Source organism: Chamaea fasciata, unplaced genomic scaffold (assembly GCF_029207755.1).
Source record: "Chamaea fasciata isolate MVZ Bird 193981 ecotype frontalis unplaced genomic scaffold, bChaFas1.0.hap1 SCAF_1, whole genome shotgun sequence".
NCBI classification, from domain to species: domain Eukaryota; kingdom Metazoa; phylum Chordata; class Aves; order Passeriformes; family Sylviidae; genus Chamaea; species Chamaea fasciata.
Genome location: NW_027094086.1, coordinates 20,124,404 through 20,149,912, shown reverse-complemented (window position 1 = coordinate 20,149,912; position 25,509 = coordinate 20,124,404). Strand labels below are relative to the sequence as shown.

General features: G+C 34.9%; 1 protein-coding gene across 28 annotated transcripts in view; it reads left to right on the top strand.

The window, feature by feature from the left end:
* The window catches only part of RIMS2 (regulating synaptic membrane exocytosis 2), a 452,662-nt gene that overhangs the window by 342,919 nt on the left and 84,234 nt on the right, over positions 1 to 25,509 (top strand). For 9 of the 28 annotated variants that reach the window (XM_066177464.1, XM_066177463.1, XM_066177462.1 and 6 more), the window contains 2 exons: positions 3,026 to 3,058; positions 18,888 to 18,988. The exons of 8 other annotated variants lie outside the window; for them this stretch is intronic. In XM_066177464.1, the coding sequence (XP_066033561.1) occupies positions 3,026 to 3,058; positions 18,888 to 18,988 (134 nt within the window). Of the gene's footprint in view, positions 1 to 3,025; positions 3,059 to 13,520; positions 13,557 to 18,887; positions 18,989 to 25,509 lie in introns of all 28 variants that reach the window. 11 more of the 28 variants (XM_066177469.1, XM_066177476.1, XM_066177465.1 and 8 more) reach the window with 2 other exon arrangements.

Sequence of the window (25,509 nt, the reverse complement as noted above, 5' to 3'; positions counted from 1 at the left end):
CTGAAATTAAGAAAACTCTTGGGGGGGCAGGGGGGAAAGAGTAATTAACTTACATCTCTCTGTCCTCTGCTGCTGTTAGAATTTTAGTTGGGTGTGTTTGCCATGCAAAGGTTTTTTGAACACTGAGTTCCTAAAAACTTCTCTTCAATGGGTGACATTACTTACAATGAACAGTTCTGTGTCAAAGCATGATAAAAGAGATGGTATTTATTTCAGGCAGGTTTCAGACTTAGAGTTTCCGCTAACTTTTCATGTTTATTTATTGAGATTTTCCTTTGTTTTCAAATCTGTATATAATAGCCTTATACATACTACTGTCATACATGGGGATGAGCAATTGATGCAAATAAATGCTAGTTCTACAAAAAAAGCAATAAATCCAAATGGAGACTGCCTTCTGACATGATGCAAATTTAGTAGAATTGGTGACATTGTTTTATTCTTGCATTTAAATGTATTTCTATCAAAAAGATTATTTTGTGCATTAGAAGAAACAGAGAATTTTCAGACTATTGTTTTAGATTTATGGCATGATGTATTAATCAGAAGAAAATTGATTCACGTAAGTCCTATTGTTTTAAAATGATCAATCTATTAGTACCTCCTTCTTCACATCATTATTTGAAAGAAGTTGGTTCATTACCATGCCACAACTTCCACTAAATCTTTAATATTTCCAACAAAAAATGCAAAAATATTATAATCCATTTATCTCAACAGTTGAGGCATCAGGTATCCACAGTGAGATGGATTATTTTTTAACTATTATCTTTTTTTCTTTCCCTCTGGCTTCTATTAGAATTATTCTTCTAATACTTTTGATAAGTAAAAACCTAAAACTGAAAAATATTTGTCATTAAGAACGGTTTTTGATTGCCACTCTGATATGTAAATTTTTTTTCATAACAAATAATTTGCATGAGAACTTTTAAAAAGGCTACTTTTAAAAAATATTGATGTATGTGACTGATATGCATGCACATATGGGTCATTTGATTCTAAAATATTCAAAGAGAGCTTCCTTGCCATTCAATTGTGTCTGTCTGGCATTACTAGAATACCTTGCATTATCATACCAGACATATTCCAAGTTTAGAAACAATGTGATTCAATAATTTGAAAATTTATAGAGAAGGATTTCTCTTACTGGAGGTTTTGTCTCAAAGCTGCTCGTTCTTATGGATATTAAAAATAATGAACCAAAGATAGTGGGATCTTGATGGAGACTTTCTAATAACTGGTTTTGCTATAGTAAGAGTGCTCACTTCAGGGCTACATATATGTAAAATAAAATATTTCCAGAACATTTTGGATACTTTTAGCTGTGTTTTGGTGGTGCTAATAATGATTTATTTATTTATTTAGCACTTACAGCAATTATAGCTACATTATATTAGTATGACTATCACATGACATGGAGAATTAGATCTTTCTGTTTTCTTATTTGTGTTTCTTCCAATGGATTCTTTGTACTTGCCCAGATAAAAAAAAAATATTTGTACTCTGTTATTGTTTTTTTAACGTGCAAAGGCATAGCAACCTTTGTCAAAATGGATAGCTGCTATGCTTTCACACTACGTATCTCATATATAGCACTAATGCATGTTCATTCTGTAAGCAAATTTTATTGCCTAAAAATGCATTCTAATCATGTATGTTTCAAGCTGCTTGGTTTTGCAACAATTTTGGTACAGTCTTGGCATTTGATAGTAGATTAAAATATAATCTAGCACTGTAATATAAAAATGTTTAAGAATAGAAGACAGTGGTTATCAGATAAAATTCAGTGTTGTCTTTAATTTTGTTTTATTGATTTCAGTTGCTTATTCTAATTTTGCATTTTTTCAATGATATCTTGATATTGACTGTAAAATGCCGATAAAATTACAGATTTTTTGTGATGTATAAAACCTTCTGGACTTCTTTATCTAGTATCTTCAGCATTAATTATTTATGAGCAGTGTTTTTTGACTCATTAACAAACTGCATGTTGGAATTACACCAAGTTTATAGATTTTTTTTTTTTGTATTTCTAAAGATTTTTGGGGAGAAAACATTTGTTCTGCTAGCAACAGTGGTTTCACAGTTCTTTGTAATTATTATTACTTTTCAAGATGAATTCCTCCCATTCTTTTGCAACAAATAGATTTTCAGTACATAGCATGTCACTGTCCCTCAGATGTTTTCCATGTCTAAAATGGCAGTGTGCTTTCTTTTGAATGTGAGGTAATAAAGTAATGAGACAGCTGCTTTGGCATTTAACTTGCATGCATTTGTAGTAACTTAGACTTCTATGAGATTACATCAGCATTGGTTCTGAAAAAGTATCCTGAATTGACCATGGGAGCTAATAGCTATACATTCTCTTTTCTCACGTTCTGTATTTTGGTCTTGATAATTTTGCATTTGGCAGAGCGTTACAATAATGCAGTCCTTTCCAGAGTGTGTTATGTGGATTCTGAAATGTCTGAGCTTGTACACACATTTGCAAAAAAAATTTTTTTTCTGTTTTGGGTATCTGAAGTTTGGTTCAGCATAAATTACAATAATCTAATAATTGAAAAATCTAATAATAGAAGTCCCTTGGACATTAAACTGAGCATTCAATACTTGAAAGAGAAAAATAATATCTGCATTCAAGTAGATAACATTCAAAAAATTGAACAGTCGTGAACAAAAGTATTTATGCTAGTTAACATACCTTTTACTATCCAGCTTTTTCTTCAGCATCATTGCAACGATTGACTTTGCTGTCAATTATAACTTTTATTATTTCCTCAGCTCCTATACTAACTCTGTCTTTACTGTTCTTTTCCAACAACAGTAGTTTAACCACTTCTTTCTCAGCTTTCTTTTTTCTTCTAGTGTCTTTTATTTTTTTCTCCACTTACTAACTCTGCTCTGCAGACTTCTCTCTAAAACAATTTTTGGCCCTTTCCCTCAGTGTCAGTTTTAACCTTCTGAATACATCCTCTCACGCCCATCTCCTTTGTCTATGTCTGTACATTACACGATGTGATCACAGAAGAAGCGGAATCATCAAGGAGAACAAACTCAGGTCTGTCTCTTCTACTGCTTTTCTCTGTGTTATTTTTTTCATTTTACCTTTTCTATAGATTTTATCACAGCTCACCTCACATACTTTTCCCTCTCTTCCCCCTCAATATACTGGCAAAATATTGTCAAAGTGTGAGAATTTTAGTTTAAGACACTTATGTAATTTCTATTACCTATAAACTGTGTACTCTATAAAAAAGTGATGAAAGGTAACTGATGACAACTAGGCTATACCTTAAGACTTAAAACTGATTTGATTTCTATCATGTCAGTTCTTATTTCCCATCTCAAATCATCTGACAATTAGCCTTTAAAGTGCCAGCTAACACACGAAAACAATCTAAAATTTGTTTTATCTGTGCATTTGAAAACTGCTACAAAACCTGTGGAAAATCTTATAGAACTAGTTCTTTTTGACTCTGGGAGGATATAATTTCAAAACTGAATAATTTCAGGAAGTTAAATTTCATGCATTGGAATTTCAAACTTCATTTTTTGAATAAAACCTGTTTCAATTTTAAGTAGAGTTTCTAGTGAAAAAAAAGCTCTTTTCTCATGCCAAAAAGTGTAAATCAAAAAGTTATGATAGTATGGGAGCAAGAACTCAAAACTTTGAAGGAGTTCTCACTTAGCTGTATTGTTTATGAGGCTTTTATTTCATATTGTACATTACTTATACTTTCTTTCATAACAAATTTTAATCTGCCATTTTATTGAATTTTCCATGTACTTTATATTACTGGCAGAGAACTAATATCTATGAAGGCATCCGAGCTCTGAAAATGCAGTATTTGTTCCCACTTCCCTACTTGTTCGCTTGTGGTACGCAGAACAACAGCGAAATTCCCCATATTTAAGTTAAATAAATCCAGCTATAAAATTTAAATTTTACGATTACTTTGTAAAAGCTTTAATTAATTTCCTGTGTCTCTGCTATTATCCCAACAAATTAAAGAAGCCACTTGGATGCCATTTAGGATAGCAAATCTGGAGAAGTTTTGGGGTACATTGGCTGGTCCATTAAACTTAGGTGATATTTAGTGTAATGTTTTTGTCTTTTCTCTACTATGACTGGCTCCTTCAAAGCTCAGTTTTACCTTTTGTACTGATCTTGTCCTAATTAGAGTCATAGATCATTTTTACAGAATCTTGTAGATGTTATTCGCTGTGGTTTACATATTAAACAAATCTCAAGATAAATGTTAAAATTACAGGGTAAAAGAAGTTGAGTATGGATAGGGAAGACAACTGGCAGGGTTTTCTGAAGTCTCACTTTTCTAAATCACTGCTATTAGGAATAATAAATAAATAATAATAAATTATGCTGTAGAAAGACTGAATTTACTTACTTTGTGCTTATGATTCATTGCTGGTTCCTGTGCGGTGATTCTGACTCTCTTTTATTACAAAAATGAAGTTAGAAGATTGGGTGACCCATTTCCTCTCTGTTCATAATAAAAGCTGTGGGCCTTTTTATTCAAAAACCTTCCTCTGAATTATTGATTGAATCAATATATTAAATCAGAATATGTAATCATTCCATATCTGTCTTGATGTTGGAAGAAATCAGACCTTAAATGGTCAGAAAAAACCCGATGTATTTTCATCACCTGTGTTTCTTGAATATATTTAAGTAGGTAATACTGGGTATTATAATTTTTTTGTCATTGCAATTCTGCAAAACACTACTTAGCTCACAGTGTTGAGTAAATATATTAGACAATGGTGAATTTAATTGTCTAGCACACAAATGCAAAAGCATGATCAGCACTGCAGTTGCAATAATTATTACTGCCCTTAAAATCAGGAGAAAATTGTTGTGTGTATAGTACCATATTTTCAGATGTACTTTTGAAAAAGGTACTCTTCCATGTTTGCCTCTGTAAAAAAATAGGTTACACATTTCAATACAAGGCACTTGGAGCACAGCTAAAAAACATGGGCAACATTTCAAAGGCATAGTTTAGAAAAAAGTGTTTTCCCATTGTTTTACAATTTGCTTTAAGAAGTGTGAATCTCAGATTATCACTTTACAGGTTTTCTTAGGAAATGGTTTTCACATAGTTTATTTATCATGGCTTATTTTTCATGCTATCAAACATTCATGTATTCCAGAGGATTAGCTATTGATTTTAGGTGTTATTAGACCAAGAAGTCTTGTGAAAGCTAAATATCTGAATATGCTACAATGGTATGGATAGAAAAATGTTGCCTTTTCCTCTCACTGGATATTATAATCTGTAATTAAAAATAAAAAAAAAGATTTTATTCCTAGAAAAAAATCTAGATTTTTTTATTGAAAAGTTTTATGAAAGTGTGTGCAAAGCTTTTGCTGTATATTTCAAGCACAAAAGCAAATTCAGAAAGATAAGCAAAAATATTTTAATATGAATTTTGTTATCTGAGAGCAGTCAAGCTTGATAGCATTCTTTATGATTGTACCCTTTTTTTCTTGAGTGAAGGAGGACCTTTGTGATACAGGATTTTCACAAATCTGCTTTGAGATGCAGGGTTTTCATGTTTTTCAAATCAACGTGTTTCATAGGTTTAGATATTGTGAAATCTGTTGAGGAGATGTGTGCCTGTCCACGTCCCCATCTATTCATGAAAAATATGTCCATTCAGGAGAAGTGGAAGTGAGCACTTGTCTGCCCAAGTGATGCCTTAAGTTTTAGCTTTCATGTTTTTCAGATTTTGTGCTGCCTGGGGGTGTAGCCCTGAGTCTCAGATTAAGTGCTAGTAAGCTCTCTTCACCGAGTAGGTAGACAAAACAAATCCTTTTCCTGCTAAAGACTAAGGACAACTTTCAGGCCCAAAAGCATAAACAACAATAGACTTAAGGAAAGAACAAGAAGGATGGGACCTCACAACCTGAAACCATAATTAGACAATTAAATCCCACTATGCAAATGGACCAAAACTTAGGAAAATGTAAGACCTCGTGACCGTTCTGTCATTTTGTGACCATTCTAAGTTTACCTTGGCTGTAGCCCTCATCAGGCTCTTGTCCTGCCCAAGGTGTATCCTAAAGGCCTTTCAATAAAACCTACTTTAGCTCTGTCCAGTCTCTGTTTCAGGTCAGCCTTCCTAAGGCATCACAAGAGCCTTAGTGAGAAGCAGATATCTTAATTCTCGTCTGTAAGATGGATCAGACCAACCACTTTTCATTGTGCCAAAAATTACTGACAATTGCACGTCATACTTACTGTGTTCTTCAAACATATGAAATACAGACAACATTCTTCATAATTCCAAAAATTAATCTAGCTGACTCAAGTAACTGCCCTAAAAATGATCATCATAACATTGGAAAGGCAGATCCATGCCAGTACAAAGGCAGTCATTTCACATACAGCAGAAATAGTGCTGAGTCATTAATTCTAGGTTGATTCCAGGAGGAGAAGGGGTGGCATAGTAATGCCCAGGTGTTCTAAATTTTCAGGGTGGATGGAAGTTAGAAGATAGTGGGGACTGTTCTAAAGGGCCATGAAAGGCAGGGGAATAGATATTGAAGTACTTTTTTGCAATCTCTTGTGTAAAACTGTGATGTTAAGAGCACACAAAGGCTTGATTAGAGTTTTTGTTAACTTTCAGAGTGAAATTCAAAGAGACAAGGGCTTTGAAATATCATTTTTTTCTGTGCTTTATTATGAAGTTTCCTTGTGATTGATGGAAATGAAGACTACAAAAAGTAACAAACCCTACAGAAGATGACTGACCAAATTGGAAGAGCTCATAGACCTGGACAGTGGAGGGCTGTGGTGTGGCAAATTCATTATAGGGGCAAAAAGGATAAAAAATCGTACAGTTGAGAGTGTTTAAGAAATCAACTGCAGTAGAAGACAAGGAGCACAGGTTTTTAAATACATTTTCAAGTCTCCCAAGAGGGAATCTACTGTGATGTACTTACCCTTTATAAACAGAACATGACACCCCTCTGCTTTTGAGTTGTTGTTATTATAGTCAGTATTCCGTGACACACTTTTCTTTAAAGAGCAGAATGATGCCTTGTTCTGTTTCCATTTTCCTTATGTTGAAAAAAAACATTTCTGGGTAGAATTTTTAACATTTAAGCACAAATATGATTAAATTACTTGTGCATCTCTGAACACTTCTGTGATATTTAGTTTGACAGGCTTGTTTTAAATCTGATACCTTAGACTGTAAAAGAGACATTTTAAAGCATCTAGATCTGTATTTGGAAAACAAAACCCAAAGGGTAAACTCCAAATTCAGTCTAATTTTGTGAAATCTGAATTCAGTCATACTGGATGGATGGGAGGCTCTTTGTCCTTATATTTTGTTTTGTTTAGAATTAAATCCAGAAACCAAAGACTTCCAAAGTAGCCATCTGTACTAAACGACAAAAATAAAGTCTGATGATCAGTCTGCTGAAGCTAAAATAGTAAAAACACCATATTATGTAATTTAAAATGACAGCATACTTTTGCAAAATGTTTGGTAGTTTAATCTGTAAGTATGCTGAGTTCTAAATGCAGGTGATGATTTTGTGCTCCTTGGTTAAACCTTTGACCACCTTTCAAGTTATTGAGATACTAATGAAGATGTCTTGCATTCTTCAGATGGCTCGAGAATCTCTGTTGATACCTGTTAGCTTCTCTGAAAGCAGAGACATAATTATTATCAAATGTTTATGTCTATGATTAGAAGTGGCTGTATCAGAATGTGAAATTCTCCATTATGCTGTGGAGTGTACCAATGGTGGGAACTCGGAGAAGCATGCTTGGAAAACAGGATGCTGGAAATCTTCATAATAAGACTGCCCTCAGGTTTTCCTGAAAACAATGCACAGTTTATCGTGTGGCTGATCTGAATGGATTTTTATGAGTACAGAATATAAGGGCCTACTAACCACTCATATACTTTCTTCTACGCTTTCAAAATCCTGTTTCATGTCATTTGTATAGGAAGGATGTGCCAGAATTCTTGGGAGAAGCAAAATGGGATGTTTTAACTGACTTACTACTTCTTTCTTCCATGCTTTTTCCACGTAGGCCTCAGTATTTTATGAAAGCCACCAAAGTGTGTGTACACCTTTGTATGAGGCAGCACAGAAAAATACCACCAACTACCCTGCAAAAATCACCTTGGAGAAGGATCTAGGGCTAGCCATACCCCTAATAATCACTTTATTACATATGCAAAATAGAACTTTCCATCTTGCTTCAAAAGATCTTTGTCCTTTACCATCTACACTGATCTATACCTAATGATGGAAACCTTATCTGACCCTGTCAATTTATAAACTCAGGATCGTAGAGATTCTTCAACTTCTTTGTTTAGATCACCACACCATTTTATGCAGTTCTTTTACTAAACAGTGCCGTATATTCTGCGATTAACCCAAAGAAACGTTATTAACATGCTTTTAGCATTGTGATAAAAATTTATTTAAGTAGTGAGAAATGTCCCCCGGGTTTTAGTCTTTCTTTTGTGTGTCAAGCTTGAAACCAACAAGAAAAAACCCAAAAAACCAATAGAAAAAAGCTGTCAAGCAATCCTCAAATAGAAAACAGGAATGTGAAGCCATGTTCCCTGCTAGGAAGCTGGCTGGCTGCAATAGTTGTCTTTTGAGCATGCCCTTTTAAGGGCAATATTTGACACTTCAGTCACATTTAAACAGTAATATTAAGTATCAAGAATATAAAAGTAATGTTAAGTTGAAGAACACTTCAGCAACCATTATTTTTTTTTCTTTTTATTCAGACTGTGATTTGGATCACAGATTTGGAAAGAACTTGTTTTCTGCAACAGTTCCTTTTTTATATTTGCCACAAATTGGACATAAAGGCCTGGAGTGAAGCTGAGTAACCATTTATATCACAGCATCTGATACTTTGCAAGACCTGTAGCAGTTAGGCAGTTATATTTTTCACAGTGTTGAAAGCCAGAATGATAAAATTTAGAGCTAAATCTTCAGAGGTAGATTTGGAATTGAAAAGCTCTGCAAACAGGGGGAAATGTACTCCTTCGAGTACAAGACCTCTAACTTGCAAGTTTTGATGTTTAAAGCAAATACTTCTACATTTTACATTCTACTTTTAGGAGACAATCTTCTTTCTTTTGCCTGATTTGATAATAGGACTATGAAGATGGTGCAGGGGCATGAGTAGAAGCCCTACAAGAATGATTGAGGTGGCTTGGTCTGTTCAGCTTGGAGGAGACTGAAGGGAGACCTCATGGAAGTCTTCAACTTCCTTGTGAGGGGAAGAGGAAGGTCAGACACTGATCCCTTCTCTGTGGTCACAGTGACAGAAAGGGAGGGAATGTTGTGTCAGGGGAGCTTTAGGTTGGATATTACAAAAAGGTTTTTCACCCAGAGGGTGGTTGGGCACTGGAACAGCTCCCCAGGGGTGTCTGCACCAAGCCTGACAGAGTTCCAGAAGTGGAAGTGTTCAGAAGTGTTCAAACAGTGCTCTCAGGCACATGGTGCAACTCTTGGGACTGTCCTGTAAGGGGCCAGGAGTTGCACTCACTTATCCTTATGGGTCACTTGCAGCTCAGAATATTCTGTGATTTTGTGATGTTGTTTCAGGGATTTTTTTCTGGAATAAAATTGATTTTCAAGAGAAATCTCTAGTGAGAAATTCAACTAGCATTTTTTGAAGTACTTACCCAGAGTTAGGGTACTACATGTATATTTGATTTTAAAAAGAAAATTTTTTTAATAATTTGGTCCACCTTGAGAAGTCAGACTCAATTTTCAATAAAGCACATGAGTAGAGGAGCTAATTTATCCACTGTAAAAATAGAATTCCTAGTCATATTGATGATATTAAGTGTCTTCAAATATGAAAAATAGAAGGATAAAACCATTTATGTCACTGACTTACCTTATGCCAAAACTCAAAAACAAACATAGGAGTTCCTTGTCTGTCTCTTGCAATGACATGCATATCCTCCAGCATTGGAAGCTGCAATTTTTTTTCATTCCAAGCAAGGGAGTCAAGATTTATTTTCAGCCTTTGTTCAGTTTATGCAAATCTCATTCACCTGGATCCCAGGTGAGAGGAAAGACAGAACCAGGATTTAACCTTAAGTTTGGAGCACTCAGCTGTGAGAGAAGGGAGAAACCCTGGGAAGAAGACTATAAAAAAGCCCAGCACCTCCCAGATGTAACCTTAAAGCTGCCCAGTCAGGCTGCTCCTTATCTTCACCAGGAACTGCCATCAGTATCCATGAGTAGGGAGAAATCTGCTATCCTGCTTCTTCTGTGAAACTGCTATTTTATCATGTACAGAGATGGACTTGTTCTGTTCCAAGGAACTTCGAGTCCCTGCTACATGAGACTTTTTGGTGTGAGGTGGGAGAAATCTGATGGGACCCTGGCACTTGCAGATACCCATCAGAACAGCAAAGCTCATTGAGTTAAGGCATTTCCAAGAAAATTGAGGCCATTTCAGATCTGATTTAGTTCTTGACAAGTCTACTCTTGAATCGGGCTCTTATTAAGAATTCTTTTCTATTAATTTTATCTTCCAGATACATGTTAGATTGTTAGATGTCTCTCAGATGTATTAGGGCCAGTTAGAAAGAACACGGAGTTAGTTAACATGGGAGCATGGCTGTGTCTACCAATAAATAAAATGTCAGCAATGTCTACTGTGATGATAGAAGAAGGTTTTGAGAGAGAATATTTTAGCATTTCAATCTCTCTATATCTATAGTCATCTCTATATTTCATCAATATACTTAAATTTGTCTGTATTTTTATTAAGCTGAAAACATACAGTTATTTTCTGTAATGTGCAGAAATGTCTTCTTCATGAAAGCATTGATTTTTTTTTCTCAAAAGTGTATAGATCTGAAAAATATTAGTTCTTGAATTGAGATCATTACACCACAGGATACAGTATATGCTTTTCATTTTTTAAACCAAGATTAAATCAAGTAATGTAGAAAAATACTGACTAATGTGACTATGCTGGTAATATTAAAAAAAAAATCAGATCAAGATTTTTTAGGAATGACTGGTGACTTTGTCATCTCATTATTCAGTTTGAGACATTTAAAAATAATCTCATAGTGATTTATGGGTTTTCAGCAGTTCCAAGACATTAAGGCACCTTAGAGCTTTTTTGTTTTAAACACATTACAAACAAAAGCATTAATTACTTTAGTATCAACATCCTGAACCTGCTCTGAATTCTTTTAGCAGTGATGACTAGGCCCATGGCTGCAGTGAAGATCTTTGCGGCTCCAAAGTTAATATTGTTTTACTTGGTAAATGGATAATACCAATTTTGTTAAGTTTTACTGCTTCCACCCAAGTGAGATCTTTCTCAATTCAGTCTTCTGTCCTGTCTAGTACCTCTTCAGACAGCTCTTCACAGTACATCCAAAACCTCAGTTTGAAGAGTAGGATCCACTGTGATGACCTTTCTACTAAAAATCTAAAGAATATACCTATTGTAGAGATTTGTCATGGCACTTCTTTTAAAATTCAAGAATCTAATAGAATTTTGGGTTTGCTAATACTATGATATTAATTTCTACAATCCCATTTGGAAATATTTTTCTATGTACTTTTTATACCTAGAACAAGAACGTGTGAAGGTTGGCTAGGTTTCAAACTTTTTTATTTTGACAATGTATTTATTTAAAGATCCGTGTTGGAAAGACATCCAAACATAAGGATGAATGGACTTCTAGGCATCTTAAAAATTAATTACCCTACATAAGACTAATTAATTACCCTATATAATCTATATGAGATTTCTGTATTCAGATAATATTAGGCAAAGTAAAGATTTCGTTATGCAGATGGACTAACTTAGAAGTGTCACGATTCTCTCTGAGCTCAAGCTCAAGGGTGTTTCAACAACTCAATTCACTTTCCTCTATTTTGCCTTGTGTTGGATCAGTGGTATCGCTATCAAATTGTTTTCTGCTTTAGAAAGTAATGCAACAGTAGAAGGCATTGCATTTATACATTTTATATTGGTCACAGCAATTTAAAACTAAAAGAAAAATTAAAATAATTGAAAGGTTGAAAAGCAAACAAAACTAACATTCTCAGCTATCTTCTTAGCACTATCCTCAGCCCACATTGAGTAAGGCTGGCCTGCCCAAAGGCCAACTCAGAAGAATGCAAAAAGCCTTATTTAAAAATGGTATAGAGTACAGGGCAGGAAAGGTCAGGGAATGGGAGAAGTTCCAAGAACTGATTTGATACCCACTGATTTCTGAAACTGTAGGTTTATGACCTGCCATACCTGTTTCCCATTAATAGTTCCACTAGAAATGGCCAGCAGAAGAATAATCTTGATCCCACACATGACAGGAAGTCAGATCCTGTTGAAGTGTAGCATATTATTTATACTCTCTGCAGGAACACATTTTTCCTTCTTATGATTCTACCTTGCTTGAGTATAATTTCTCTCTGAGTTTGACTTCATCCTCTACTTTGATACCCACCTGCAAAATGGTATTTCCTTAAAATGAAACAGCTCCGTTTTCCTCTTCAGTCTGTGTACTGTAAATTAGATCATAATTTTTTGAGCAATCCTCAATAACCAATAACTCTGGAAAAATATTTAGTTCTATTTATGCATACTATTTTTGGTGTGTAGCTTGGGGGCTGTTGCTCCATATTAATAGGATTGTTTTAATTGAATTTAATTTAATTTTGAAATGGAAACAGTTAATATATTTCTAATTACAGTAAATTTCATTTGACTTAAATTTTTTCATGTTATATACCAAAACTGGATTTCAGATTATTTATGGGCTGTCAGATTATTTGATAGGGATCCAATGTATTTTCATTTTTTGTGACAGATGAATGCCCTGAGCCATTTACAACCTTTGATATGTATTCAGAGTATTTGTTGGCATCATTCAGCTGAGTTTATGTACATGAACTGGGTTCTGAGTATTGATTTTAGTATCTTTTGCTCTTCATAATTTTTAACTCTAAGACAAGTTGCAGTAATATAATTATTAAACCTGTATGAGAATTGATTAAATCAAATGAAGATTTAAAGTAATTGCCAAAACCCATTCTGACACATTCAATTTTTATGTCTGAACCATTAGAGTGGATCTTGTGTGTGCACTGCATAAAACCTACAACACAAGCAATTCTATTTTTGTGTCATCTGGATCAAGGAAACTGTAAAGTAACTCTACCTGACACCTGCCTTGCTCTCTCTTTCTTGAGTGTGTTAATGATTCTGGAAGTGCACAAAATATCCATGGTTTCATGGGTAAATGTTCAATAAGAATACACAACTGTATACACTAGCATGCAGTGAATATGCCTCTAGATTTAGAGCACCATCCTTGGTTGGTTGACTAAATTCTTCAAGTTCTATTAATTTGGTGATTTTTGTTAATGTTTTCCTTTTTAATGCATTTTTATGTTACTTTTATTATTATTTCTGCATTTTTTTTTCTCTCGCCCTCTTTTTGCTTTACATATTGCTTTCATTTGTTTGTAGAAGAAAAGAAAACACATCCAGAAAATGGGGATACAGGTAGGGTGACTTATTAAAAATATTTTTGTGTTTTTCCCTTAAATTCTTTGGTCTGTTATGTTTAAGCAAATATGTAGCAAAGAGTTCAAGTGCAATTTTGTTGTATTATGCAGATTTCAAAATAGACACTAGGAAATGGAACCTAAGAAAGGGCTTTCCCAAATGTATTTCCTTTGCTATTTCAGGGTGTCAAATAAGGGTGAGAAATGGTAGGAAAGAGACCAGAATCAGCTAAATATAAATGTCATACACTTTAATACCTCTCTTCTGCCCTCCCCTCCCCAGACACAGAGTGTGCTCACCTGCACATGTTTTTCTGCTCTGTTACAGGTTTCTCGTAAATATCCCCCCGCAGCCCCCCCCCCAGGACTAGCTCTTGAGAGGCTTTGGAGGGATATCTCAGAGGGACAGGACAAAAGGTTCCAAAAGAGGCTCTTACCCCAGGATTATTCCAAGGCGTTTATTCTCGACGGGTTCCAGGGGGCAAGAGAAAGAACAAGGAAGTACAGGGGTCTTATGTAGTTTCCCACTCAGGGAGGATGGCTGGCACTCAGCCAATTAGGTCAAGAAAGAAAGGAAAGGTCAAACCATATGGTTACAGGCATTAGGGGTCTTGGTGGGAAAAGTCATTCCCCAGAGAAATACAACAGTTTCTGATTTCCAAAATACCAGTGCTACTTTAGTTCCCTTATCATGAGTTCTTTCCCCATACCTTAGAGGCTGTGCCTCCCAAATTTTCTATCTTTTTTGTCCATATGTATTCAAAACTAAGTCCGTTCTAATATTATAAGGGAAACTCCAGTCTTCTTCCATACCAGATTCCCTTCAACTCTTTGTGCCACAGAAGCCTCACTGTACCACAAACTCCTCTTCGAAGCTGAGATCCTGGTATAGGATCTCCATCACCAGCATCTCCAGGAATTAGAATGCTTTAATAAGTCCCACTGGAGAAGACAATTAAAGAAAGAATGAAAGAGCAGAGGTCCCAGATGGTTTTATTTTGATTTTAACCAGATAGGTTTGCCCTAGGCTGAGCTGGATGATAAGGCCAGTTTGTTGTCCCTTTTGTCTCTCGTGTAGATCACAGGCAATCAGCTGAAGAGTCTTACCCTAGAGAGTAGCCAGTATTTGACCTGTAGACCAAATAGCAGTCTTTAGCTCTAGGCTGAATTCAATTATTCCTTATGTCCTTGTAAAACCGTGACTCAGTGAGCAGCTGAAGGGTTGGGAAAAGTTAGGTGTTAACCAAATCCCTGATTACAGCCCTTCACTTTAGTGGTGAAGTAGCTGAATCTTATTTCATCTTAGCTTTATTTCAAGTTAAAACATGAAAATAATGTTTTTTATTTGAGGCTGAAGCAGTGATTTTAATGCCTGTCCTGAGTCCTATTGTAGGAATGGAAATATACAGCTACCACCACCTTCCAATTCCATGGAAGGAATTATGTGGATCAATGGGGCTTATCCCCCTAGCTTCCACTTCAACAACAGAAACAAGCAGAGTTCCTTTTTCTACTGTTTTTAATAGGCAATAGTAGGGACAGCTCAAACTGGGTGCCTCTCAACTGGGGCTCTGCCTGTTGCTTTTTACTGGATTTTATAGTCTCTATAGGTGGCTTCATTTTCTGATTGCACTCCTGCTCATCCAAGCCTGTTTGCAGCATCCGGGGTCTTCTCTTCTGATTTACTCCCACAGCCTCCTGGCACCCGTTTTTCTGTGTCTTGGGAAATTTCCCTACTTTTGTTACAAAGTGTCCTATAGTGAAAATTGAAATTATAGTTAATTGTCTGGTGGTTACATTTCCATAAAAACAAGGTTGAAATGCATGTGGCCTAATGTTTAATTTACTGTAGTCACTCAAGCTAAGCTCTAGAGCAACAATCTCTCGCTGCAGTCCTTGTGGATCTGAGAGGTTACAGGGCTGCACTGCACAGTACTTCTGTGCCTTACTCTGGTATTTCAGGAGTCTTTGCTCTGTAGCTGCATTGCTTTCTCTCAGCACATTCTCTTCTGAAAATCTGGGAAATGGCTGGTAATGAATCAGCAGTTGTCTCTGTCAGCCAGGAATTGCCTTGTGCCCGTGAAAACCCCACTGAACTCACTTTCAGGCCATGGGTTTTTAATGTAAGAGAGTAAAATAATCAAAACTCCAGAATGTTGCCTACAGTGCAATGACCCCAGTTATGTCTGGTGAACAGCATCAGGCTTTGTTCTTCCCTTCAGTTAATTTTTTGAGTTCATATAGCTTAAAATTGAGTGTCTCCTTGGAAATTTCTGTTGGAGGCATAACTACTGTTTATAGGCAAATTTCTGGAAGGATGTTCAAGCAGAAATGAAGCCATTTTACCTGGCCAAAATTTGGTTGCATACACTTTGATACATTGTGGCAGTACTTCAGTATATCAGAAGCAGCTTTAACTTTTCTAGTGCTAGTCTTCATAGTCCTGAAAATGTGTTGTACTGGGCTCCAACTCTGGATCTAGTAGCAAAAGGGCTCAGTTAGCACTTGAGTGATTCAGGTGTGTGGAAGCTTATATTCCTACAATTTAACCACTGTTGATAACTAATGCTTATACTCAGGCTAGTTTTGGTTTGTTGGCACATGCTCCATGAACAGCTCCTGACTGCAGTGGAGTCCTTAGGATAGGACCAATGTTCTCCCTTGGTTACCAAACTCATGTTAAAAGTTGAATCTTCTAATGCACACGGACAGTTACTGAACTCTCTGTAAGTATTTTCTGCTCCTGCAAAACCCTCCCACATAGGTGTCAGCTAAGCAGAGATTTACCAACAGAAGTGGAGGTGATGATTGCCCTGCATTCCCACCAGTGTGACACACTTTCATGGTGGACCACGGGGAATGGGAAGTGCCATGACACTCTCTCAGCCTTTCCTACTGCCATGCAGGTCACAGCTGCATCTGGCTAAAGTTACAGTAAGCTCAGCCTGGGGCAGACAGTAACCCTGCACTCTCTTTCTGCATGTCAGTTCCATGTACAATAGAACAAGAACTAACTTCTTCTTTATGAACTATCCACCACCCTCGGCTTTTCCTCTTTTTGCATGTAGCTGAATTCACTCACTTGTTAGCAACATTTTCAAATACAGTGGAAGTAGGATTTTCCTTTAATAAGATTTCATGAGAATCAGATAAATTTTTTTTTCAAATTTTTTCTGTCTTGTTTTTCTCTTGACAAAAATAAACTACAAATTTTTCTTGTTTTGTTGAAGAGGACTCACACCAACACCTAATATCTTAGCTCCCCCTTTTTGGATATTTTGTACATATCATAAGCAATTGGATTTGTGGAAATCTAACTTTTAGTCTGCCAACTGATCATAGATAAGAATATTTTCTCAAGTAATTGTGAAATTTTTAAGTTATGCTCAAGGATCGTTATTTCTTCACTTGGAATTTCCTGAAATTTGGCAGAATGTCTGGAAAAAAACCAAACATGCCATGATTTCATAATAATACATAAGAAAAATTGAAAAAAAATCCCTTTTAGGGAAAAATGTCTCCTTTCTTACATTACTGAAAAATGACAAGAAGATTTTGATTTCAGCAAAAGCTGATTTCTTTCTTTGAGAGGAGACTGGAGTATTTTACTTCAAAATAAGTATCTCTTACTTCTCTCATTGAAAAGAGAAAATATTTTCCAGTGTAGAGTTTTTTGGTTTTGAGAGAAAAAAGAATAGAGCTTTAAAAACTAGATCCTAAAAAAATCACTTCATCTTAATGATAAATTGACAAACACTACCATGGGTTCTTTAATGGTTGAGGAAAATTATGACTGGAAAAATTATCTCTATTTTATTTTAGAAATTTTCATCTGCTGCTCTCTTTTTCTTTTTATTTTTCCTTATAAAACACCATTTATTCTTTCTCATTTTTTTTTAAATTTTAATTTCTCTTTGAATTTCTGTTGAAGTCTTTTCTTTCGCGTTGTTGTAGAGTGTAGAGAGAGTTAGAATACAAAAGCTAGAAGCAAGAGTGTTTATAGAAAACAGAACAGCTTAGTGTTTTTGCATTCCCACTTCCTTTTACCTCCTCTCCTTCCAGATTTCCTATGAAGTGGCATAACATCTACCTGGCAGCTCTTGTAATATGTGCTACTACCCTTACTGTTCTCAAGAAAGAACAGAGCTGAGAGGCCCACATTCTGTGCAGAGACCCACTTTGCAGTTAGATTATGACTTACAACTAAGGTTTAGAGTTTAAACCATGTTTCTGTAGTATACTGGAATCTAATATTCCCATCTCAGTTCCATAAATACAGTCCATATTGCTCAATACATAAAATATACAGAAACTTGTATTTGTGATTAGTGGGATTCAGAAATTTTAATCCTAGACAATTTTTGCATTAAAATAATGGATAGTCTAAGACAAATGTCAGTCAAAATGAATGCATTTTAGTATTCAGTGGATAACGATTCATTCTTGACTTGTACCAAGTTAAAGTGGAAGAGAATCAAACTTGTGTGTGTATGATAGCTAATTATATTTTGTTTGAAAATCTTTTCTGAGCTGTTGTCTTCCTCTTATTTTTCTATTTCTCAGCTTTCCACCTCAGCTTTGGCACTTACTTCCTTATTATTTTACATTGTAAATCCTGGTGTTAAGGTACCAGTTTGTTGAAACCAGCTACTGACTGAGTCACGCAGTGAGACCCCATCCCTGACTGAAACTAATCACATATTTTATCCAAGAGGAGTGAATGTTGAAATTGTTCTTGAAGCTGTGTTTCATTAGAATATCATACAGTGATGCCACTGGGTGGCTCTTTAAGATTTTTTTAGTCATTCTTTGAACTTTTGAGCATACTAAGAATTTACTCACATAGTAAATTGAAGATCTGCTAGTCTGTGGTTGTCACCTGATTATTAATTTGATAAGTTAGACTATAATAGATGCAGATCCAGAATCTCTACCGAAAATAAGCAGGTTATCTTTACATTCCTCCTTTTAAAATAAAAGACTCAATTTCTCTTGAATATTTTTAAAATAGTAACATTATATTCTGTGGAAACATTGTGTTTCATTTATATTGAGTTTTTTTCACAAAGTTGACTTCAGTTGAATTGTGTAGATAATACAATACTAATTAAGATTCTGATGAAATACTTATCTGCTATTTTCCTCCTGTTACAACTTTTTTGTTTTCTACAAAATCATAATTCAGGAACTAAAACTATATGCACGGAATTTAAGTAAATCAAATTTCATCTCTTTCTGTTAAAACTTCCATGAGCATAATTTTAACCTTGGAACTGATGACTGCTTGTGTATTTATTTTCTTTTTTTTCTTCTGTTTTTAACTTAACAGGTGCAATGGATGTAGAAGAAAGGAATCGCCAAATGAAAATGAGCAAGTACAAACAGGTAGCAGGATCAGATTCCAGGCTGGAACAAGATTATCATTCTAAGGCAAGGGAGTTTTGTTTTGAAAAGCAACAAAATATGCTAAACTGAAATATTCAACGTCTTACTAGAAAGTAATAGATGAGTGCCAGGTTGCTTCTTCAGTAAAAGTTTCTTGTGTGTCTATAATAAAATTTTGGAAATGTGCAGCAAAACTCTTAACACACAGTGTTCTGGATTATTAAAATTTAAGAAGGATAAAGCAAATGAAAGAAGCAATGTAATTGTCTATCAGAATGAAAAATAGTGCCATGTTTTAAAACCTCTAAGAGGAGGAAAAAATAAATTTATTGAATGATGGAAGGCATGAGAGCTATTGAAACTTGTTCATGGCTTTCATATAGTTGAACAGAGAAACTGGAAGATGCAGTGTTACTTAGTTTAATAGTGACTTTTAAGCACTTGGAAAAGTGTTTTATACACCAAGAAAAGCTTTCACCCCAGCTGTGGCAGATTGCCAAGTATCTGAATATCTACATAATAGTATAACCTTAAATATACTATCCAAAATTTCCTGCTATCTGGGACAGGGTCATGTCATATAGAGTGTGTTAATTAAAATAATCAAGATGTTTTCAATTTGAATTTCTATTATACAAAAATAATTTAGTGCCCTCTAAATGATTTCATTAATTGAGGTCGCACTTTAAGTGGAAAACACGAGACTTCTGACCTATAAAATCTGGCTGAGGAAGAGATGTCTGGTTTAGACTTTTATTTCCAGGTTGTTTTTCCTTGCTCCCAGGATTGACAAAGCTACTGTAAAATTAGACATTTGGTATTTGAATTCAAATAAAACATCAAAATTAGCAATTATTATTATATTAATAATTAGCTTTGCAGATAATGTAGACTAATACACTTTATATAATTGCTTTCTAGAATATACATTTCAGTGTGGGAAAATAGAAGCGCTTTAGCAAAGTCTGTTTCCAAATGGAAAGCTCTGTTATTGAAAATAGATTTGACAAAACCAAAACCATGAAAATGGCTTAAGATACTTTAAAACTCTGTAGATGTGCTGCATGGTTATTTGGGTATTTGCAAATGTAGTTTTAACTGCACAAGGCATAGGAATGTTTATTAACGTGTAAGAAGGACTTGTCGTGTTTAGCTGTTTCTTTTATTTTGATACTTATGGCAAAGTATTTCTTTATTGTCGGCTTTGAAAGGTGTCACCTTTGAGAGATTAACATAATACTGTGAGTGGACCTTATCGTAAGTGTTGTGATTGTATGTACCACAAAAATATAACTTTATGTATTGTATGTATAACCAGACTTAATCTGCTGATTTTCCTACTCCCTCAACGCTTAACTGAAATTTGAGTCAGAAGTAGGACTGGTGCAGATTAAACTGGTTCTCCTGTAAAGGAGTTAAATAGAACATGACTACCTAAGAAAATATTTACTACCCTTGTTTTTCCATTTCACCAACACCTTATTATTGGGCCTTACTCTACATCTTTTATCTTTTTAATTAAAATTTTACCTTCAGTATTATTGGAATGTATTAAAGAGGAAAATTTTAAATGGAATTATTTCATGAATATGGTGGTTTATTTATTGCACACATCAAACAATGTCTCCAGAAATAAACAATTAATTTGCTCTTCTGCTTAAGTGTAATTTCAGTACTTGAAAATAAGTTATTTATTCTATCAACAAACTTGTAGAACCAGACACTGAATATTCATATATATGTAGTAAGTCAACATGTATTCTTAAAATTGTATCGTTTCAAAGCCATGTGAGAACCATAACTCTCATAAGCCATATGAGAGTTGCCTTCACTTTTTTACTACCAGTGCTTCAATTCCCCTTAATTAAATTCCTATATTATCTAGAGACAGAAAACGAGTAAGTAAAATTTATCTACCTGGTTTCTACAAAAATTCTTATGGAATCGTGAACTGAAACGTATGTCAAATGCTGAGTGAAATGTTCTGTACAGTATACAGTGAATTCAATGTTTAAAACTTCTCAACTGGCACAAGCAGGCACCCATGAGTGCTATGCCTGAGAAAGACATCATTAAGTGGGCATTAAGCCACACTCAGGAAAGCCAGCACATAGAATATTCTTTTACCTTTTCTGTTCTATTTCTTTCTTTAAATAGAAGTCAACGGGTCAACAGCATCTTTATGTCCCTCTTGGTTACTTTAAGTTAAGAAAAAATATCCAATATCCTTCCTTGATGAGAAGGCAAAAGCTATAAAAGTAGAAGTTCCATTAAATATTGAAATATTAAATTAGGCATCCTGTATTATATCTCTCTAGCTTTGTTTTACCTCTGGAACTCAGTACTAGAGGCTTTAGAGGAAGGTACATACCCTTCTGTGGTGCATAGTCATACATTAAGAAGGTTGTGGGAAAATTTTAATTCTAGACCTCAGTGTTCTTAGAAGCTGCTGAAATATGAAATTGATTCTCCCTTATATTTTTTCTTAATGATTGATAAAGATTATATTTGTACTATTCTTATACATACCTCATTATTTTTGGAACAATAATCATTCTGCTTCCAAAATATTTTATATACATTAGTTTAGCAGTGTGCGAAAGACTTATTTCCTGAAATAACTTCTTTTAGAAGCTGCTGAAGTGTGGTTTCATGACAGACATGTGGAAAGCGACTAATATATTAAATTTCATATAAATATTTACAGCTAAGCAGATGAGAGAAAAACATTGTAGACACTAAGGATTAGGTAAATTAATTTCTGCTATTGGAACAATTATTTATTTCTGCTTGTTGGGTACCTGTAAACTTGTCTTAAACAGGATATATACTGAAGTCTGAATTGCAGTGCTGGTAGAGGCTGACATTCTGGAAAACCTGAATTATGGAAATAAATACGCTCAGAAGCACAAGAGTGTTCCACCAGAGACAAAATTAGCCATTTACCATACTGTGCCTCTGCAGCACCAGCCCGATTTGTGTTATGTCCCTCAAGAATCTTTCTGTGACTAGTTTATTGTTTTGCATAAGGTCTAAGCTTCCCAGTTCTAAATTGATAAGCAAAATGTGCTGTGAAGAGGTAAGGTCCAAGATGGGAGCTGAGAGAGCCATATGCTGGACTCACATAGTTCACATTTTGTAGAACTGGCTTTTGAAGTCACTTCCCAAACTACCTCATCAAACCGCACTGAACCTCTCTGCCTTGCTTCCTGCTTCATACTCCCACCATTTTGGCAAACAAATTGTCAATGCTATGTTTGGTGAGCATCTTCCCCTGGCCATTCCCCCCAGCGCTCAGATTCAGGAATTCCTGCTGATGAATTTAGAATGAGGGGTATGAGAAATCATGTCATTCTTCTCTCCTTGTGCCATGACTAGAACATGCACGGTGGATCAGCTGAGGAGAGTTAAAAAGCTTTGTTACTACTGAGGAAAAAAAAGAGAAGATACTTCTGGTATATAGAACCCTAGAAATGTTTGCAATCAGTATGAAAACGGTGTAGAATCCAGAGAGAATTCCATCAACTCAGGCTAATATTAGCCACTACAGAGAAGTTTGATCACTGATGTCAAACTAAAGGGAGCTGGATTCATGTAGGAGTTGCAACAGCAAAAAGCTATGGCTTTCTTTAGGAACAAAGGCAAAATGGAGACTGGCAACTAGCTGACATACATTTAAACCTCTAAGTATCTTGAGACTCATTTTATTTGTTTTATTAGGAATAAAAAATAATGACCTACAAAAAGGCAGAGAAATCCAGTTACATAATATAGCAATTAGTATTAGTCAGTAATGTAGTAATTAGTAATAGATTATGTTAGAACAAGAAGAAATAAAGTTAGGATAAAAGAGGTAAAAGAGCAGATAAAAACTGATGTTTTTTTCTGAACAAGCTTATTTAGCCAAATGTAAAAAAGAGTACATTACAGAGTAATACAAAACATCAAAGAGGATTTCCTAAATCCACCTTTAATGATTTATATTCATGATAAGACAAACTTTCTGCATCATCAGATGTATGCAAAGCTGCAGTTCCTGATAATCAGTAACCACAATTCAAGTTTCAGATACAAGCATAATTAATTCTCTCTGTGTTTGGTGTAGGAGAATAGTACTATAAGGCATATTAGCATGCTACTTTGTAGTCCTCTAGCCTGATAGCAGCACCAAGACAAATTAAACTGTGGAAAAGGAGAGTCAAGCATTGTCTTTAGCTTTTTGGGTAGTGTAGATGCAGCATGCAGACACAGAACATCTGCAGTTCTTCAGAATGAGACACTTTGATTCAGCAATGAATCAAGTACAACCTTACGGGATTTCTTTGTGAGAGAATGTGAAAGAAGTAAGATCTGGAGGCTGAAAAGGCTGAATTTGAATGCCTCAGAAGCAGATCTCAATTGTAAGGTCTTGTAAAGTGCACAAGTTCTGCCAAGAGCTGCCTTTTCCCTCTGAAACCTGCAGTAAGTAGTTGTGCCATGGGTACAGCTCCATGTGGAATCCTTTGACCTGTGCTGTCAGTTGAAATATTTCATTTAATGGTGTTTTGGGAATCCCTTTGTCTCCTCCTTAAAAATCAAAACAGAGAAGTACACAGAGCAGCAAAGAGTGTCAGCAGAAGCACTCGCCACCTTTCTTCTTGAAATCCTTGTGGAGAAGGGCGTTAAACAAACATTCAACTAAAGGGATGTTGGGAACTTTGATATTTTGCTTATATAAGTTGTATTAGATTTATAGGGCTTTTATATTGAAAACTGGTTTAGAGTTCTCAGAGGATCATGAGATGCCCAGTAATAATTTGATAATTTATAATAATTATGAATATACCCCTTTGATCTATAATTGTTTCTTACAACTGATGCTGTTAAGGATGTAATTAGAAATATTCAAAATACTAAATACACAATGGAGGCTATTTAGATATCCATGTGCCCTCAAAACAGTTCAGAAATTGTTTTGTATATACTTCTTTTTAACATACCAGTTTAAATTTTAAAAATTTAAATATTTGGATAAAAACTTGGAGGAACAAAATAATTCAAATGGAGCTGTGCTGGAGAATAATTAAGAAAGCAAAGACTAACACATATAAGATCACACAAAAGTATTCAGTGCAATAAATTTCTGTGGAAGGTCCATACAGCTAAGGGTCTAACCAGTAGAATTTGATAGATTTAAAAATGGGAATAACATTATGTAGTTACCTACATCTTCCCATTGCCCACCTCCACACCAGTAAACTCTTATCTTCGGAAAATAAATCAAACACCAATTAGACCAACTAAGGATTTCCCAGGTGAGGAAACATTTTACTTATTGCCTGTTCCATGGCTTTTGTGCTTTCCTATGGACTAATGAGTATTGTACTTTGGGCCAGAAACTTGGTAGCTCGACCAGCTGGTCTGGAAGGACAGGTCCTGCCACTGCCAACAGCCTGTGAGTGCTCAGGCCGTCTAATCAAACGCTCCATGTGTGTGTGATTTGTTAGGAATTTTGCTGGTCAGTGGAAGACAGTCTCTCTGGCCCATAGTGCTGGTAGCATTTATATTTTCAAGCAAGTATTTCCTTGTATTTTTAATATAAAATTGTTTTGAATGAATTGCTGAAATGGAGGTTCTGGTTCCTATAAGTACAGGATTTAAAGCTCAGTTATAAGACTTAAAAATATATCTAGATGAAATAAATTCAGAATTCTAGAATTGAACTCTATATACATGGTAGTGTAGAAAATACCTCTTCTTTAATTTCTGTTTTTATCAAACTGTATTTTGCTGCTGTGTTAGAATTAATTTAGTGACTTTGAATATAGATGTGGGTTTCTGTGATTTCTAGTATTTTCCTCTTCAGTAAAAGATGCAAAAACTGTTAGAAAAGATTTCTGTTGCTATTATTTTTCTTTTACATTAAATTTAAGTACTCTTTAAATTTATTTTGGCTTTGATAATTTTGTAGTTTATTTTTTTTTAATCTTGAGTATCCATGTCTCTGTCAGAAATTCAGGGTATTTTTAAATGTACTATGGTTAACGAAAATACTGCATTCACATATGGTGAAAGGAGATTGATGCTGGCTGTCTTTAGCTGTTGACAGGTACTTTCTGTTGTCACACATTTTCTTACATTTTGTGTAAGCTTCTATTGTTAATCATGTTTAGAAAGAAGAGGTTAAATACATTATAGAATGTTATTAAAGAACCTTATAATTTTACAATGAATCTCAAAGAGAAAAAATTACTCCAAAATTAAAAAACACCAATCAGTCTATTTTGGCTCTGAATTTTCATTAGTTATAGGAATCTGGTAGGAGAAAAAAGGGGTTTTCAATAGCAGAGAATTGGGTTTCCATTAAAAAAGCACAAATTCTAAGTGTAACAGTCTTGTGTTTTATAGCAAAGACTTAAATAATCTTTTGCAAAAAAGTAAGTATTTTCAAAAAAAATTGTTAGCAAGTACATATATATCAAATATACAGTAAAATTTATATCAAAAGCTCTCTGTTAAAGACAGGTTGAATTGAGCATTGTAACCATTGCATTAATAATCACATTTTAAACTCACCTGGGTGATGC